General features: G+C 35.1%; 1 protein-coding gene across 1 annotated transcript; it reads left to right on the top strand.

Moving 5' to 3' along the window:
• Positions 1–8,739: 8,739 nt before the first annotated feature.
• LOC132059518 (isopentenyl-diphosphate Delta-isomerase I-like) lies at positions 8,740–13,816 on the top strand. Its single transcript, XM_059452148.1, has 6 exons — positions 8,740–9,030; positions 9,910–9,965; positions 12,252–12,343; positions 12,821–12,923; positions 13,002–13,139; positions 13,351–13,816. Exons 1-6 carry the CDS (start codon positions 8,792–8,794, stop codon positions 13,602–13,604), a joined length of 882 nt encoding a protein of 293 aa, XP_059308131.1. The 5' UTR covers positions 8,740–8,791; the 3' UTR covers positions 13,605–13,816.
• Positions 13,817–17,505: the final 3,689 nt, after the last annotated feature.

The following is a 17,505-nucleotide window of genomic DNA, read 5'->3' as shown; positions in this document are numbered from 1 at the left end:
AAATAAATAGAGAATAAATTACGCAGGAAGGACAGAATTAAAGTTGGCCGTCAATTTGATAATGTACTATTAAGTTATTCAAACACGCCATTTTGGACCTAAAGTAAGTTGATTAGAATTGACTAGAAGAACTAGCTTTTCTCGACAAAGGTGGCTGCGGCATGCTCGCTTGGTTAGGTCATTTGTCATTTATTAATGAAGCTACTACGAATTAACAAAGACTCCGTGTTTGAGTTTTACAAATAAAAAATACTTAAGATGAAACGTTTTCTCTCTAATAAATCATATGCAGCGGTTTTTTTTTTTTTTTTTTTGTGTTGACAAGGAAACCATAATTACTATTCTTCGGGTGCATACAGGGTAAACTCCGTTCCTATGCAATAACTTGCAAATTACACAAGAGAGTTAAAACCGCACTACGCAAACTCTGTGCGACGAACTCGATCGGAATGAATTATACGACGCGATTCTAAAATCGAATGATAATATTAAAAGAAAAAAAACAAGCATACGCACTCATAAACTTCGTTGGTACAATGGATTAGGTAAGCTTTCACCTATGGTCCATGCTATTTTGGCGCACACTACGTTAGGTCCTAATCTACTACTACAATGGGGGGTGTACAATCTATTAAAAAAAAAAAAAAAAAAACGATTAGAGATTTGGTTTGACTTGATTGTTGTTGAAAAAAAAATCAACCATAATTGGTTAGGTTTGATTTGGTTTTAGCTTTAAAAAATCAAACCGAACCAAATCAACCCGACATTACATGTATTCAATTTTTAAAGTAATTTATACATAAAAATATTTATTTGTAATGTAATTTATAAATATTTTTTAAAAAATCTCGTGGTTTTTTGTCTTTTATCATATTATTTCAAGCTTAAATTTAGAATTTTGAATGTCTATAAGTTTTATACCCCATGGATATTAGTAACTCAAATAAAGTCCAAACCAAAACCAACTCAACACTAATGCTAACAAAAGAAATTCAATTCTACCTCTAGGAATGACAATAATGTTGGATATATATTCTTTAGTTTTACATAATTAGTGTAGAGAGTGAAAATACATAATTTAATTTTTTTTCTCTGTCATGTAATTAATATTTATTAGCCGTACTTATTTTAGCATTACTTAGTATTTTCAGATTATGGTCATTTTCTTTATGACTTATTAATTAACAATATTTATTTTAACCAATTTATTATCATTTTTGTTGAATATTTTAATACAATGTCATCACTCATATCACATTTTGTGTTCTTTTCTTAAGAAACACCTTAATCATATTGTTGTATCTTATTAGGACAAAAATAATATTTGAAGTAAAAGTTATATGTTTTGTATGAAGACTTTTCCAGAGAAAAATCCGAGAAAATCGAATAACCTGAGAAAACCCGAAGTTAAAATCCGAATTTTATTGGTTTAGTTTGGTGTATAAATTTAAAAATTCGACGCAATTAATTTGATTTGATATTTAAAAAATGGCAAAAGAAATAGATTGACCCCTAAACTATACCCCAAATGTTGATATCACACTTAAACTTTACTAGTGGCCTATTACACCCCTAATATATGAAAACGTGATATTATTTACCACCTGAAAACTGATGTGGCATAAAATATAAAATAAAAAAAAGGCGCGTTTTGTTGAATTTATTTATCTTTTTTTTTTTTTTTTTTTTTGGTTGCTAAATGTACATATTTAGATGCCTACCCCCCCCCCGACGTGCCACACCCCCCCCCCCTTAGGGTTACCGCCGTAACTCAAAAACACCCACACACACCCAACATACATGTAGGAGTATGACGGGCTCCGACCCATAGGCCGAGAACCACCTGACTTAGTGGTTACTCTAAACATCATATACCGTAACTCAAAGAACACCTGCACGCAGAAAAGGCCCAACATAAAAATGTCTGATAATCCAACATACATGTACAAATGCTAACCGACAAGGTCGCTACGACCTCACGATTATCATAAAGCCGGCAAGGCTATCGTAAAAAATATCAAGAACCCAAAACAAGGCTGACAGGGCCATACGTAATATGTACATACCCCACTATATCTATGAGCCTCTAAGAGTGTACATATGAACATATATTACATTAGCGGAAAAGTACCAAAAGTAGCAAGTCCGGAGTAGTGGCACTTGCTGACACCGCTGAGCTAGAAAATCTTATTGCGGTCGCTCCTCAATAACCCTGTCAGAGCCTGCAAAGACGAAATGCAGCGTCCTGTGGAATGGGACGTCAGTATAGATAAAAGAACTAAGCATGTAAGGCTGGAAGCTATAACATAAGTGGGACGGAAATATAAATAGAGTAAAGGTAACCTGTCAGCCGAGAACATAGAATATGCCATGCATGAATCTTAAAAATCACATATAAGTAAGCACATATGTGTATATGTATATCATATAAGTATTAGTGTTGCGGAACGTGCAGCCCGATCCATATATGTTAGTGCCGAGGAACGTACGACCCGATCCATAAATATAATATATTAGTGCCGAGGAACGTACGGCCCGATCCACAAATATAATATATTAGTGCCGAGAAACGTACGACCCGATCCAAAATATAATATGTTAGTGCCGAGGAACGTACGGCCCGATCCATAAATATAATCTGTTAGTGCCGAGAAACGTACGGCCCGATCCATAAATATAATGTGTTAGTGCCGAGGAACATACGGCCCGATCCATAAATATGATATGTTAGTGCCGAGGAATGTACAGCCCGATCCATAAATATGATATGTTAGTGCCGAGGAACGTACGACCCGATCCATAAATACACTATATACATATACATAATGTAAATAGCATGCATGAGAGCTCATATGAAAGCTATAGCTTTATCGGAGTGACGTAAGGTCGGTAACTTCCGATTTATATTATGGAATTCGTGTCTAATCCAAAGAGATAACTTAACGATGATGAACATAATAATATACCAAGAATCAATCAAATAACTAAGACATTTAGAGTTGAGCTACATGACATAGGAATGGAGTGATTTTATTATAGAACGCTCATATTCGTACTCTAGTTGGATTCGTGCTAAGGAAAGAGAGAGAAACGAACATCTTACATACCTTATCCGTCAAGCCACCACTTAAAGGATCCGTTACTTCTGTGTTTTCCCTTCAGCGGAACCTATATATCGAGAAATACATCTTTAATCATACTCTCATCATGTTTCCATCAACTTATAAGCACTAATTATTGAAGACTAATTTGGGTTACGAAATTTTGGACAACATTTCCCCTATATTCTTTACCTCCTCCAAATACCAAAACAACTCCCAAACAATACCAACAGCATTAACAACAATATCATCAAGATTCTACAAGATAAATATGCACAATTCCATCCAAACTTTCTTCAAACCTCAATCCATAAGCCAACAACATTAACACAACAAACTATAACTTTTATTCTCGTAAATATTCCTAAATCAACGTTAATAAAGAGAGAGATTCAATGAATCATACTTATCTTTACTAAAGTAGCAAGATCTTCAATATTTAATTTGTACCCAAGCCCTTTCCAACGCAAAATAAAATTATAATCGCAACTACACGTTACCGGACCGCGACTAGTACTCCGTTACTTGAAATTACTCAAAATACTCACTTTTATGATGTATATATGCTCTCTTATGCTTGCTGAATTTTCTGGAATATTTGTGAAATTATTATGACAAAAGAGAGGGGTTTTCACCCTTATATAGTGTGCTAAAGTCGGTGGCACTATAGCAGCGCGTTTCTGCTCTGTCAGCCTAACTTGTAACTTCCATAATTATCTATTCCAATGTCGTATCGACGAGTGGTTTGTTGCATTGGAAACTAGACTCGACGAACTTCACTTTAGGCTTTTGAAACACCTTAAAACTCCTAATATACTAGGAGATATACCCCTCCAAAGTTGACTAAAAATCTGCCCAAAATTCTGCCAACTTTTTTTTTCTTTGATTTGCTTGGTCTCGAAACCTTTAGGCACTTGCTTGACACTTGTGAAGAGTATTCATTAACCTTATAAGGGTTCCATGACCTCTCCGAGCTTTCTTTAATTTACTTACGACACAAACGAAGCGAATTTTTTTCGAGGTGTAACAGCCACCACCCCTCTTCTTCATCTTTCTCTTCTCCTCCCCGGTCCCCCTCACTGCCTCCCTCCACCTCCACGTCACCCCACTCCCTCTTCTCCTCCACCTTAACGCCACCCCTGCCCCGACGCCCCACACCCTTCTTCTTCTTCATTTCAAATTCACAAACAAAAAAATTGAAATATAACCCATTTCTTCTTCTCCAAAAACCACCCAATGATTTACCCAACCAAGCAAAGCAACAACCCTCAATTGGTATACTTGTGAAATTTCCCACATAAAATTAATAAGACATAGCAGAAGTCAGTGGCGGAGCCAGAATTTCCGCCTAAGGGGTTCAAAATATAAAAAAGTAAATATACGAAGAAGCCTAAGGGGGTTCAACGTCTACTATATATACATAAAAAATAATTTTAACCTTATATAAACGGTGTTTTTTTCCGCATGAGGGGTTCGGATGAACACACTGGCATAGTGTAGCTCCGCCACGCTAGCCAGCGAGTAATTGAGGTGGCAGTAAGGGAGTAGCAGTAGCAGCAAAAATAGTAGTAAAATTAACGCCACCCCTCCGTTCAAATTCATTTGTCCACTAATGCAAAAAGATTCCATCTTTTTTGCTCAATACCATATTCTGGCGACTACTTGAAGTGACATTGGTGGCGGATTGGTGGTTCCGGTGAGATGAGGTGGCGTTGATGAAGAAGATATAATTATTGGAGGATTTTAATGGTTAATTAGGGATTAATTAGTGTAAATATAATTAATAAAAAGAAAATCAAATGAATAAAGAAAAGGAAATGAATATAAAATTAAAATTTAGGAAATTTCCAAGGTGGCGCTGATGTGGCGCTGGCGTGGCGCTGATGTGGCGAGAGAGTGTGTTACACTTCCCATTGTGCAACTGGTCATCAATTTTCAGGTGGTAAATAATATCACTTTTTCATATATTAGATGTGTAATAGATCACTAGTAAAGTTTAAGTGTGATATCGACATGTGAGATATAGTTTAGGAGTCAATCTATATCTTTTACCTTAAAAAATCTTAATCAATCCGATTCATGTACACCCCTAGGCCCTTACATTGATTATCTACTACAGCTAAAATTCCCGTGAAGTCCACAGGCCTGGTACTTTTAGGAGTTATGACTGACCAAAATTTATCGGTTGTCAGCTGCCATTGAAATTAATGGTATCAATATTTGCTTTTATCTTACTTAATATAATTGAAAAAACTTTTCTTTTCAATTAAAATTTAAAACAAGGAAACACAAAAATAAGAACATAAAAAGACAAGCGTTTGGCTAAACTCAAAGTAAGGTCTCATTTCTGTTATTTTTATTAAGATTAAGACGCTTGAATCTGAAATATGAATACAGGTCTGAATATTAAGATATGCATTAAAATTTAGATGTATGTCTGAATCTGAATATACATCTGCATATGAAGCTAATGTAGTAAGATCTGAAAAATTAAATTAAGATTATTTTTCAACATTCGGATGTATTAAATTTGTCTTTATTTAAAAATTAATAAAATACAAAATTAATCTAATAATATATCAATAAAATATTTGAAATAGTTATATGATGGTAGTGGTGGTGATGGCTAGCGGTAGTGTCGATTAAGGATGGTGTTGGCTAATACTGATGGTGCGATTAGTAGTCAGTGGGAATTGTAGTTGGCAGTAGAAGTTGATGGTAATTGGAGATGGCGGTTGATAGTTGGATGACAGTGATAGCTAATTATGGTGGTGAATGATAATGGTTGTTGACAATATACAATGGTAATTGATGCCATATGATGGTGATTTTCAATAGTGATAGATAGTTACTACGATAATAATAGTTGGTGGTGATGATTGTAAACTAGGGTCACAAGCAAGTTGATTAACTCAGAAACAATTAGCCGTTCGATAATGCAAACAACATTATGATATAATGTTAAATAGATAACAAACTACGGAAAAATAATGAAATAACAATAAACAAAGGGAAAGAGAGAGAATTCTTATTGAAGGACTCTTGAGCCGATAAACAACATTGTTAACTGAGAGCAGACCCCAATAGACCTAGATGACCCGGTGCTGACTAGACAGTGTTCGCCACGAGTCGATGCATTAGCCAAGTATCTGTCAGTATTTTACCAATACAAAAATCATTTGTCATGTGAAAAATGTTACATTTTTTAAAGCTTAATTTGTCTGGTCGAAAACAAAAACGGCTATTGTTGTACGGCAGACAAGTGACGACCTAAATTTTGGACAACTCAAAACACCTTTTATTTGTGTCATGTATTCTCTATTTTCTCCTACTATCTGAATTCTTCCTTTTCTAGTGAAGCCATACAAAAATAATTTGCTTACAATCTTCATGGAGGAATTATTTGCTGAAAATAACTGAATAATGCCAAACTAGGATGAATAGATGTACATATATATAAATAAATTGCAGTCTGTGTGCACCTGAAGGGTAGCGGCTGCGGGTTCCCATGTCATCAAAAAAAATTTCAGTCAGTTGAGAAGTTGGTACCAGTAGTAACTTCTTCAAAGTTCAAAACCACACAAAAAAAGTAATACTTCTTGGCGGTAACGGAGCTGGAATTTAGGAAAATAATAAATTAAATGTTTTCTTTGTAAAAATGTGACTCAATAAATTATATATGATTTCTTTTTACCTATATACTGACTTACACAGTATAGTTTTTTGGAAAAAGTGATTCAATTAAACCCTTACATATCATACGCAGCTTCACCACTGCTAGCCTTCTGTTCAAGAGGAAACATCTGGACATCCATCCTACCCCTGTTCATGTAAAACACGCACAGAGAGAGATTAATATTTGCAGTTTTTAAAAAAGAAAAATTGAATAGGGCGGATATAGTAATTGACACATATTAAAGTTAAATGATCACTCCACTAATATTTTATTATTATTGCATCATTCTTCCAGATTTCTTATTATATCATTACCTAGTTTTTCCTTACCTAATTATTTGGATGTTGCAAATACAAATTATCAGCGTTCCTATGCTAATATGTTACTAATTTTTACTAACTGGCACAAGTTATCATCATAAGTAATTAAAAAAGAAAGGTTAGAGTCCAAATAATAGAATTCCTAGAAAGATAGTTACTCAAGGTAACTTGTTTCATATTTTTGCTTCGATTTAAAAACAACTATTTTTTTTTAAAAAAAATCATCATTTAGAAACGTTTAGGTTTTCTCTTAAATTAAATTAACATAGCAAGCCTGGTTCCGGCAACGTAATGAGTCTTTCCTAAATTAAAAGGACAGAGCAAAGCTTCAGGTGGAAGTACGAACCAATTTCATCGAGAAACAATGAGAAAAAAAGAAAAGAAAAAAAGATCCAATTCTATTTAATTTAAGGGAAAAGGTGCAAATATACTCCTTAACTTTGTGATTTAGAGTAGATATATCCATCGTTAAAAAAGTAGTGCATATATACGAATGCCGTTATACAAATAATGCAAACATACTCTTTTTGCTGACAGATTTTTTTAAAATCATTTAGTTTGTTTTTTAATTAGAAAATGCCACGTGGCTTTAAATCCACCTAATTTTTTAGCTTTAAAGTCACGTGGTAATTTTTTTCCTAGTGGGCGGGTTTGGTCTAAATAAATGGGTAGATTTTTGTTTAAAGCGAAGGAAATATTTATTTTTTTAAAATGAAAGAGACAACCCACAAAAAAAAAAAAAAAAAAAAAACCTCGTGACTTTACAAAAGTAAGTCTACTAAAAGATATTGGGTAGATTTATTTCTTAAAGTCACGTGACATTTTCTTAATTAACAGATAAGCTAAATTTTTTAAAAAATTCTGACAGCGAAAAGGGTATATTTGCACAATTTGTGTAACGGCAAGGGTATAGATGCATTATTTTTTTTTAACGAAAGATATGTATGTGCTAAATCACAAAATTGAAAAGTATATTTGCACTTTTGGCCTTAATTTAATAACAACAACCCAATTTCTTTTATTACTTCACGAAAATTTCGATTTATAACCACAATTAGCAGTTGGCATTTTCTTCAGATAGTGATTACCCCTCCGGTCCATTGTATTTTTATTGTACACATCCCTTAATAAATTATTAATATAAGGACTTTTTAAGTATTATATCCTTATTTTTTATATCATTAATAAGTAGTACATGTTGAAAATAAGGCTGGACTAATCCAAATAATCATAACATTATGTGTGTACTCCTAAAATTTAAAAATAAATAATAATAAGAATATTAAAAATTTATTTAATTATATCTAAAAAAAATTTAAATAGCAACTATTTTAGATCAATTAAAATGTCCACGAGGGAGTACAGAAAAAATCCAAGAGAGAGATTAAGTAGGCGTTTGGCCATGAAAATCAAATATTTTTCACTTCATTTGATATTTTGAAGATGGAGTTGTTTTGGTTATAATTTTTGAAGAAAATATTTGATTATTTGAATGTGTTAAAAGTGAAAATAAGTTTTTGGTATTTTTTCAGATCCCATTTAGAATTTCAAACGTTGATTTCCAAGGTAAATTGAAAATGTTTTCCCAAAAAAGTGAAAAATTCCCTACGAAAAGGGAATAGCAAAATATAAGGGGTAGTGCAGAAGAAGAGGAAAGGGGGGAATCTTAAACAATTGATGGGGAGAAATCCCAGATGTCGCTGACTACTGCACCTTCTTTTCAAATCTGGCGGAGGCTCTTCACCGCAGCCTCCCCTCCTATAACTACTCCTTCATCCTTGTCACTACGGGTACACAAATCCTCTCTTCCTAACAGAGCTACTGCTTCTCTCCGTTGCTGCTATTCTTCAAGTACAAGTACAAGAAGAATGGGTGATCCCATTGCCGATGAACACATGGACGCTGTCCAACGCCGTCTCATGTTTGATGACGAGTCTGTTCTCTTCCCCTCAATTTTCCTTTGAATGTGAAACTGATTTCTGATTTTGGATGTACCCCTTGTTTTTATCATTTTTGCTTTCGATAAACTACTTTTCCCCAAATTTCGCAAGACCACCGTACCGTATCCAGGGGCTTTCTAATTTTCTCTTTTAAAATTGGAAGTTAAGATTTTTATTTATTTTCTAGATACAAGACATTGATGTTGTCAATGAATTACAATTTTTATCATTTTGGATGTAGGACTTGTTTATCATTTTGCTTTCTCCCTTGTTATATATACTTCTGATTCCATATCAACTACTTTTTCTTAATTTAGCAAAACCACCATGCCCTATCCATTATCATTTCTAAATTCCTCTTTTTAATTGAAAGTTCCGATAAATTTATTTTCTAGATACAAGATAGGTCAATATTGCAAATGAATTGCAAAAAAAAAAATCTTAAATGGGCGTTTGGACATAAAAATTATGGAAATTGGAGTTGTGTCTGGACATGAATACAAATTGGAATTGTTTTTGAATGCTGTGCGTAATTTGGAGTCGAAATTGTGGAAACAGCCTTTTGGAGTTTTCCGAATTCGGTAAAATTGTAACAATTCTATGTCCGAACAGTTTTTCGGGATAAGATTCCGGAAAAAGTTAAAAATTATCCATGGCCAAACGGGCACTAAGTGTGTTACTTTGGGATATGAAATTCTAGCTAATCTTGAGAAGTTGCTAAATTTACATGCTTTCTAGAACTTTTATTCCTTTATCTTTCTCCTTTCTGTGAAATGCTTATCTTTCTCTGGAGCTATGTACTTAGTGTTGCAATAATTTTCCAGCCCTCTTTGACAAGTTTAACACCTTTTGCACGTCTTAAACTCTTTCAGATGTATTCTGGTGGATGAGAATGACAGTGTTGTTGGTCATGACACCAAGTATAACTGTAAGTTGTGCTGCTTCTTTCGAAATGTGCTCATCTGCGTATATTCTAGTGTATTTTCCTGACTGGCTGTGTAGTTCATTTGATGCTTTAATGTTTCTGTGGTTTGACCTTAAAGCAATATTATCTTACCTCAATATTATCAAGGGCGTTTGGTGGACGAAAATTCTAGAACTGTATTTTAGAGAACGCGTGAAATAGCTATCGATATTTTGTTACCTTTAAGTGTGTGGTCAGTGGGGGAGCCAGGATTTTCAGTAAGGGGTATTAGAATATAAAGGAGTAAACCCATGAAGAAGCCAAGAGGAGTCAATATATAGTATATATACATAAAAGAGAAACTTTTACCTAGCTATGCAGTGTAATTTTCTGATGAAGGGTGTCAATTGACACCTTGAATACTTGTGGCTCTGCCACTGTATGAGGTTGTTATTCTCGTTCTTCTCTAGGTCATGGTTCCTTTCTGATCAACCAGCTTCATTCTCGCTTCAAAAAATAAATAGCAGACACTACTATATGTGTGCCAAATTGCTTATTGTGGGAACCCTTCTTTTGTTGATTTTGTATTCTGCCGATATTTTGTGTGACCTTCTCTTAGTTTTGTTTTTGGACAATGTTTTTCTCCATTAATTCTCTTGGTGAATATTATCTGAATTGATACTGGTGATGCACTTCTTAATTGAGAAGTGTCAAGTATATCTTGGGCCATCTTCTCTTTATAATTTTTCGCTATCTGATAACTAGATAGTAACTTGTTATGGTGACCAATTTTTTGATTAAAAAAAAAACTTCTGAAGAGTTGTGATCTCAAGAGAGCACAGCACTCTTGATTGTAATTTGGATGAGTTTGCTCTGATTCAATATAGAACATTAATTTTGAACTACTCTCATTATAGTTTTGTTAGATCTATCTTCTTAACTCACGTTCTTCTTTCTATCTTTACACCACTGCCATCTGAAAGAAGAAAAAGGAAGTAGAGATTTGCTGTTCTTGCTTTCCTCCATCAAGAACATTAGCTACCATCTCCCTGAAAGATGACAAAAACCTTTATGCTTTTTCTCTGGTGGTTACATATTAAAAGCTGTTTTGTGAAATAAGTAATGCATTTTCTTTAAATAAATCTCCATAGTTCAGTAGTCTGTTCAGAGGGGGAAATTGTTCTATCTTCTTTGTGCTTTGATTAGACGCATCTTCTCTCATTATTACTATCCAGTTACTTTGCAATAACATCCTACACCATAATTGACTGTTGGTGACTTTCTTGGTGAGTATCCATTTACATGTTCGAATTATGTCCGGAAAGTGTCTGTATTTATTTCACTTTTCGGGTACCGTGAGACACAATTTTACCTTTATTAAATGGTTTAATGTCTCTGTGTGACATATGGCCTTGAGCCGTGAAATCAGCCACCAATGCTTGTATCAGGATAGGCTGCCTCCATCATCCCCTTGGGGTGTGGACCTCCCCTGAATTCCGCGTGAACGCGGTATGCTTTGTACAGCAGGATGCCTTTTTTTTTTTTTTTTTTCTCTTAATGGGTTCAACATCCTGCTTTTATACCCAGGGAAGGCACTCTACCCCTTTCACCCCCGGGAGGCACTTTGGACCTTTCACCCAGGGAAGGACTCTTGTGGCAAAGTAGTTACGTACTGAACCATTTCTTCTTCATGTTAGAAGTGCCCATTTCTTGTTGCTGTTGATTCACTTTGTGTCATTATCATTTCTCGCTAGGGCACTTTTCTTCTTGTTCTTTGTTTCTTTTCCAGCAATTCACTTAATAAAATGGATTAAAAAGCAAAGTGCTTGGAAGTTCATGGATATTTAAATTACTTATTCAAGAGGATGAAAGATGTACGATAACAATGTATTTTATCTTTCCGAAAATCTGTAAGCTTCGCAGTAACTAGCAGTGCCTCTTCTTTTGGATAAGAATCTTGGATGAAGCCCTTATATATGATGATATTGTCCCTCATCTGAATCAAACAATTGATATTTGGCATGTTCTCACGTGATGTGAACTTTTATGTCTTTCATGGTGGAGCTGATCCACAATCTTCTATTTTCTTTCTTTCTGTATATGATCTCTTGATGCATCTGAGACTGCCTTTTCTTTTTGTATATGACCTCTTGATGTCTCTGAGACTGCCTTTTTTTTTTTTTTTTTTTTTTTTTTTTTTTTGTCTTTACACTGATATTTTGTGTTGGCTAGATGCATTTTACAAGAGTGTTATTCTCGGCTTGTCACCAATGGTTGTCTCATATTATAACCAATAATCCACGATTGCAGGTCATTTAATGGAAAAGATTGAAGCTGAAAATTTGCTGCATAGAGCTTTCAGTGTATTTCTATTTAACTCAAAATATGAATTGCTTCTTCAGGTATGTGGCACTGATAAAGTCCAAAGCAGTGTAATGGGTGTGAAATCCTCCTTTTGATTCTTTTCCTTTTAACTTTTGAAAAGTTGATGAGTTAATGTCAAAATGGCTAGTAGAAGCAGACTGCTTAGACTAAAGGGGTGTGTATTGCTTATAGTATTATAAGATAGTATCCCCATATATTGATGTAGCTAGTAAAAGTAATTCACTGAATTTTGCCCTTTGGATTTGACAAATTGAGTTCTGAAATGGCTGGTAAATGCAACTCGTCGAATGGTCTTTCGTTCTGTAGAGTGAAATGGTGGGAGTATCCAGTATGATTCCATCTTAATATTTAGATGACCTATCAAACTAATTGACTTGTATAATAAGCTGTTGAACTGTTTTATGTTAGATGTATCTTAGCCTCCTAGGTGGGATGCATATTTTTAACACTTTGAAGATTAAGTCACTTAATATGTTGTCTTATTCTATGTACAGCAACGATCAGCAGCAAAGGTGACCTTTCCTTTGGTATGGACCAACACTTGCTGCAGCCATCCACTCTACCGAGATTCTGAGCTTATTGAGGAGAACGCTCTTGGTATATTTTCTATTTCGCTGAAACGTTAATTTTTGCCCTGTTTTCGTCTTTACCTCACCCTATATCGTCAACTGCCAGGGGTAAGAAATGCTGCACAAAGGAAGCTTCTTGATGAATTGGGTATTCCAGCTGAAGATGTCCCAGTCGACCAATTCACCCCATTGGGTCGTATACTTTATAAAGCTCCATCTGATGGGAAGTGGGGAGAGCACGAACGTAATAACTCAAATCTTACTTATTTTTATCTTACGGTGTCCTGTTTACTGGTTCAGTTGTTGCCTCAATTTCGATGCTAACAAACAGTTCTCAATTGCTTTTGATCTCCCTCACAGCGTTTAGGGTGTTTTGACGTCAACTGTTTACTTGTGCAATTAACATTGTGCAGATACAGTTATAATTGGTACCTGATCCTTGTCTACTGTTGCAGTTGATTATCTTCTTTTCATGGTCCGTGAAGTTAACATGAAACCAAACCCGGATGAAGTTGCTGAAGTTAAGTACGTGAACAGAGAACAACTGAAAGAGCTTTTGAGGAAAGCAGATGCTGGTGAGGAAGGTCTGAAGCTATCCCCTTGGTTCAGACTTATTGTTGACAACTTCTTGTTCAAGTGGTGGGATCATCTTGAGAAGGGAACTCTCAAGGAAGTCATTGATATGAAAACCATCCACAAATTGACTTAAAAGGAGCTGCGTTTCAATCTGGTTGTACAATCATAGTTTTGTCCCTTCAAACCAATAACTTCGGTTGTGATTTTATGAAGGCATCCTTCTGCATTTATGTTTGTTGTTTTTGGTAGAAGTTGAAAGGAGGTATTTTTTCAACTGAGTGCAACTTTTGTGCCATAGCTGTGCTTTCTATCGAAACTCAATAAAATTATTACTTGTTTGCTGCATGCAATTTGTTGTGGTCTTAAATTACTTCGTACTGTATAATTGAAATTTGTGTCCTTTTTGCTTTTGTGCAAATGTATTATAGGTAAAAACACATCCTTTGGTCCATTATACGCAAGATAGTTATTCAATGCGATAGCTTTTTCCAAACGGTTGAAACTAGAAGGGGTGGGGGACGGGAAAATAGGTTGTAGCTGCTGAAGTTTGAGATAAATATTAGGGAGATAAATTTATATTATGCATGCAGCAGATCTTGATGAGAAGTTTCTTGATGTGTGCATATGGTATTAATGCTGTTTGTTTGTACAATTGATTGGTACTCTCTTTCATTTTCTTCATCTGATTAGTATTCTCTTCACTTGATGCAAATGAGTAGGGGTGTCAAATTTGGCCCAAAAGGTGATGGCCCACCCAATCCGCCCAAAATTTTATGGGTTGGGCTCAAGATATTTTTATATTGGGCTGATTTTAACCCAACTCAACATAACTCATTTTAAAGTAATCTCCGGATCTCCAACTTAGCCCAATATTAGTTCAATTCTAGCCCATTTTTAAGATTTACTTAAATTTGGGTTTATTGCTCGAGATTTACTTTATTTTTTTTATGTATACACTTTTCTTGGATTATGTATCTTATAAGTTTGTGGTATGTTTAATATGAAGGGAAATATTTTTCACGAAAAATGTTTTGTCTTGAAAATATTTACCACGAAAAATGTTTTCCTCAAAAATATTTTTCACGAACTTTCGCGAAAAATATTTTTCTAGAAAATAGACCCTTAAAAAAAACTGGGTCAAGTTGGGCGGGTCATGACCCAATCCATTTTTAGCCCAAGTAACTTTTGGGCCAATGTTAGCCCAACCCATTTACTACTGTCATGCCCCGAACCATGGCTTGAGTGTAACACGGCACTCGGTGCCTTACTGCATGTGACCGAGCGAACCACATGGCTTGCTGAATCATCATGAGGCATAACATGAGCGGAATACAACGTGAATGCATGATGAGCCTTTATAAAATGTAATAAGTCATAATACTTAATCAAAATACTTATTTAAACATGAGTGCGGAAATAACATGAATGAGCTAAAATGGCTATACGACTCCGAAAGTGTGACATGACATAACTGACTTGTCCAGTCTATGAAACCTCTAACATAAGTCTGAACATGGAAAACATACTCGTTGGGACAAGGCCCCCCAAAGATACTTTAGATGCATAGCAAATCATAAAATAAAGAGTTGACTAAACCCCGAATGAGATGGGGCTCACCAATAAGCTGATACGAATGTTGTCCCCACCGACCGACGCGTCGTCCGTAAATCAATACCGCATCGTGAAATGCGGGTCCCTAGGCAATAAAGGGGACGTCAAAGACATCAATGTACTGGTATGTAAAGCAATCGAAAGAAATAACATGGGACATGGAATAACATGATAAGAACCGAAACGAAAACACACGAGACATGAGCATATAGCATATATATATGGATACATATATATATATATATATATATATATATATATATATATATAAAACATGATATATATAGGGAGAGCATTTCATAAACCAACCATGTGATATCACCACGTGGGTACGTAGAGTCTGGTACCTCACCGGACTAGCAGAGCCCCCATACCTTGCCAGGTTATAAGGTGATAACGTGCCTGATGGATCCATCCAGTGTAAAACTAAGGTATCGTCCTAACTGGGTGGAGCGATCCTTGTCCTACGGTGGCTACGTAGCTTCAGGCTATCTAAGCCTTGTCGGTAATTCGTGCAACTCCCAAAAACATGAACATGATATAGTTGGCTAAGAAGCCCATGATTTTCGTGAATTAACTTGTAAATGACTTGTAATAATGATTTCACGAAAATAACTTGTAAACATGGTTTCATGAAATAACTTGTATTTAGCATGTATGTATCTTGAATCATGGTATGAAGATAATTATATAATACAATTGCATGAAAACTTGTAGACATATAGGATATTTATGAAATAAGCATTTTTATTTAAAAACATGCATGCAAGAACCCATGGAATACAAGATATGGGTTTTCATAGATTACGGACTGATTCTTAATAATCATATGGAGTTATTAAGAACACAATGATAGAATAATAACAATTCATACATAATATAATCATGGACATGGACCTAGGGTTGTCATGAGCATGGTATAGAAACTCTAGTTTTCATAAGGATTCATACTTTATGGATTAAGAGGCGTGGGGAAGAACAATGATGTTTCCACATGTAGATAGCAACTCCACATATCTGGTAATGCTCCAAACTTGAATTAAAGACTTGAACTTTGAATAAGATTTCCAAAATCTTGAATCTTGAACCTTGAGATGAGTTTTCTTGAAAACCCTAGTTTAGGAATGATGATTTCTTGTTTAGATTACAAGGATATGTATTAGAATTGACTTGGAATAATTAGAGTAGGCTTACCTTGGTGTTCTTGATGATGGAAGAGGGTAGGAGGTCGTTCTAGGGCTTGAAGGAATGAAAACTAATGATTTGAACTGATATGGACGAATATATACTGTTCTGAAAAATTAAATTTTATACTCAGTTAAATACTGGCCGTATTTTGAAATACGGTCCGTATTCCGTATGGACTGCATTGCGTCTCTTCAGTAAAATGGCCATAACTCTTTGCACAGATGTCCGTTTGACCCCCATAATATACCGTTGGAAAGGTATTTCAAAGCGCTACAACTTTCATCAAGAAAGTTTTCCCAAATTCCAAATACGTTTTGAAATACGGGCCGTATTTTGAAATACGATCCGTATTTAATGATGTAACCTCTAAGTGTCAAATTCCAGAATGCTCAAAAATCTTTGGTACCAGTTTACGACTTAAAATTCGGGCTGTATACTGAAATACGATCACTGTTTATGGGCATAAACCACCATCTTACAACTGAAGAGGAAATTTCCAATTCCCACATTCTTTATCGGGTTTTCTAAGTCTAGGATCATGGTCAAAGCTTAGGTTAAAGGTACGGGGTGTTACAACTACATCAACCCATTTTGATTGGGCCAATTTCAGCCCAACCCGCCCATTTGACACCCCTACTTGAAATGAGGGTAAAATCTACTTGACATTCTAGAGTGATGTTTGCAAGGCCCAATTGCGTTTATGATTTCCTTGTAGAATGTAGGAATTAATGCATTTGGGTTTTCCTAGATAGGAAAGTGTGGAGGTCGAGTATTAGAATAGTAGGTTAGTAGGTAGCCGAGTATTCTCCTCATTAGTAGTATTAGTTAGTAATCGTGTAGATTCTTTTTCTCAAGGTGTACTACTATATTTCTCTTATTTTGCTTTTTCTTGCTACTTTGTTGTCATATTTTTTCTTGATATCATGCTTCTTTTTCCTTTAATCTTCCTTTGTTCTCTTGAGCCGAGAGTATACCGGAAATAGCCTCCCTACCCAAAAGGTAGGGGTAAGGTCTGTGTACATCCTACCCTTCTCAGATCCCACTTGTGAGAATACACCGGTTATGTTGTTGTTGGTGGTTTCCCTCCCTATCTGTCAGATAATATGTGCAGTTACGTGAGCAAAACTTTGATATCTTTTGTTGACGTAAATATGGAGTAGTATGATCTTTCGTTTCAGTGATCATTGGGTTCGTAATGTGAATCAAGTTTAGCCAGCTCAATATTTTTTTGATTA

The sequence above is a fragment of the Lycium ferocissimum genome, chromosome 6, assembly GCF_029784015.1.
Source record: "Lycium ferocissimum isolate CSIRO_LF1 chromosome 6, AGI_CSIRO_Lferr_CH_V1, whole genome shotgun sequence".
NCBI lineage: Eukaryota > Viridiplantae > Streptophyta > Magnoliopsida > Solanales > Solanaceae > Lycium > Lycium ferocissimum.
The sequence above is the reverse complement of the archived record's forward strand: the minus strand, read 5'-3'. Positions and strand labels throughout refer to the sequence as shown.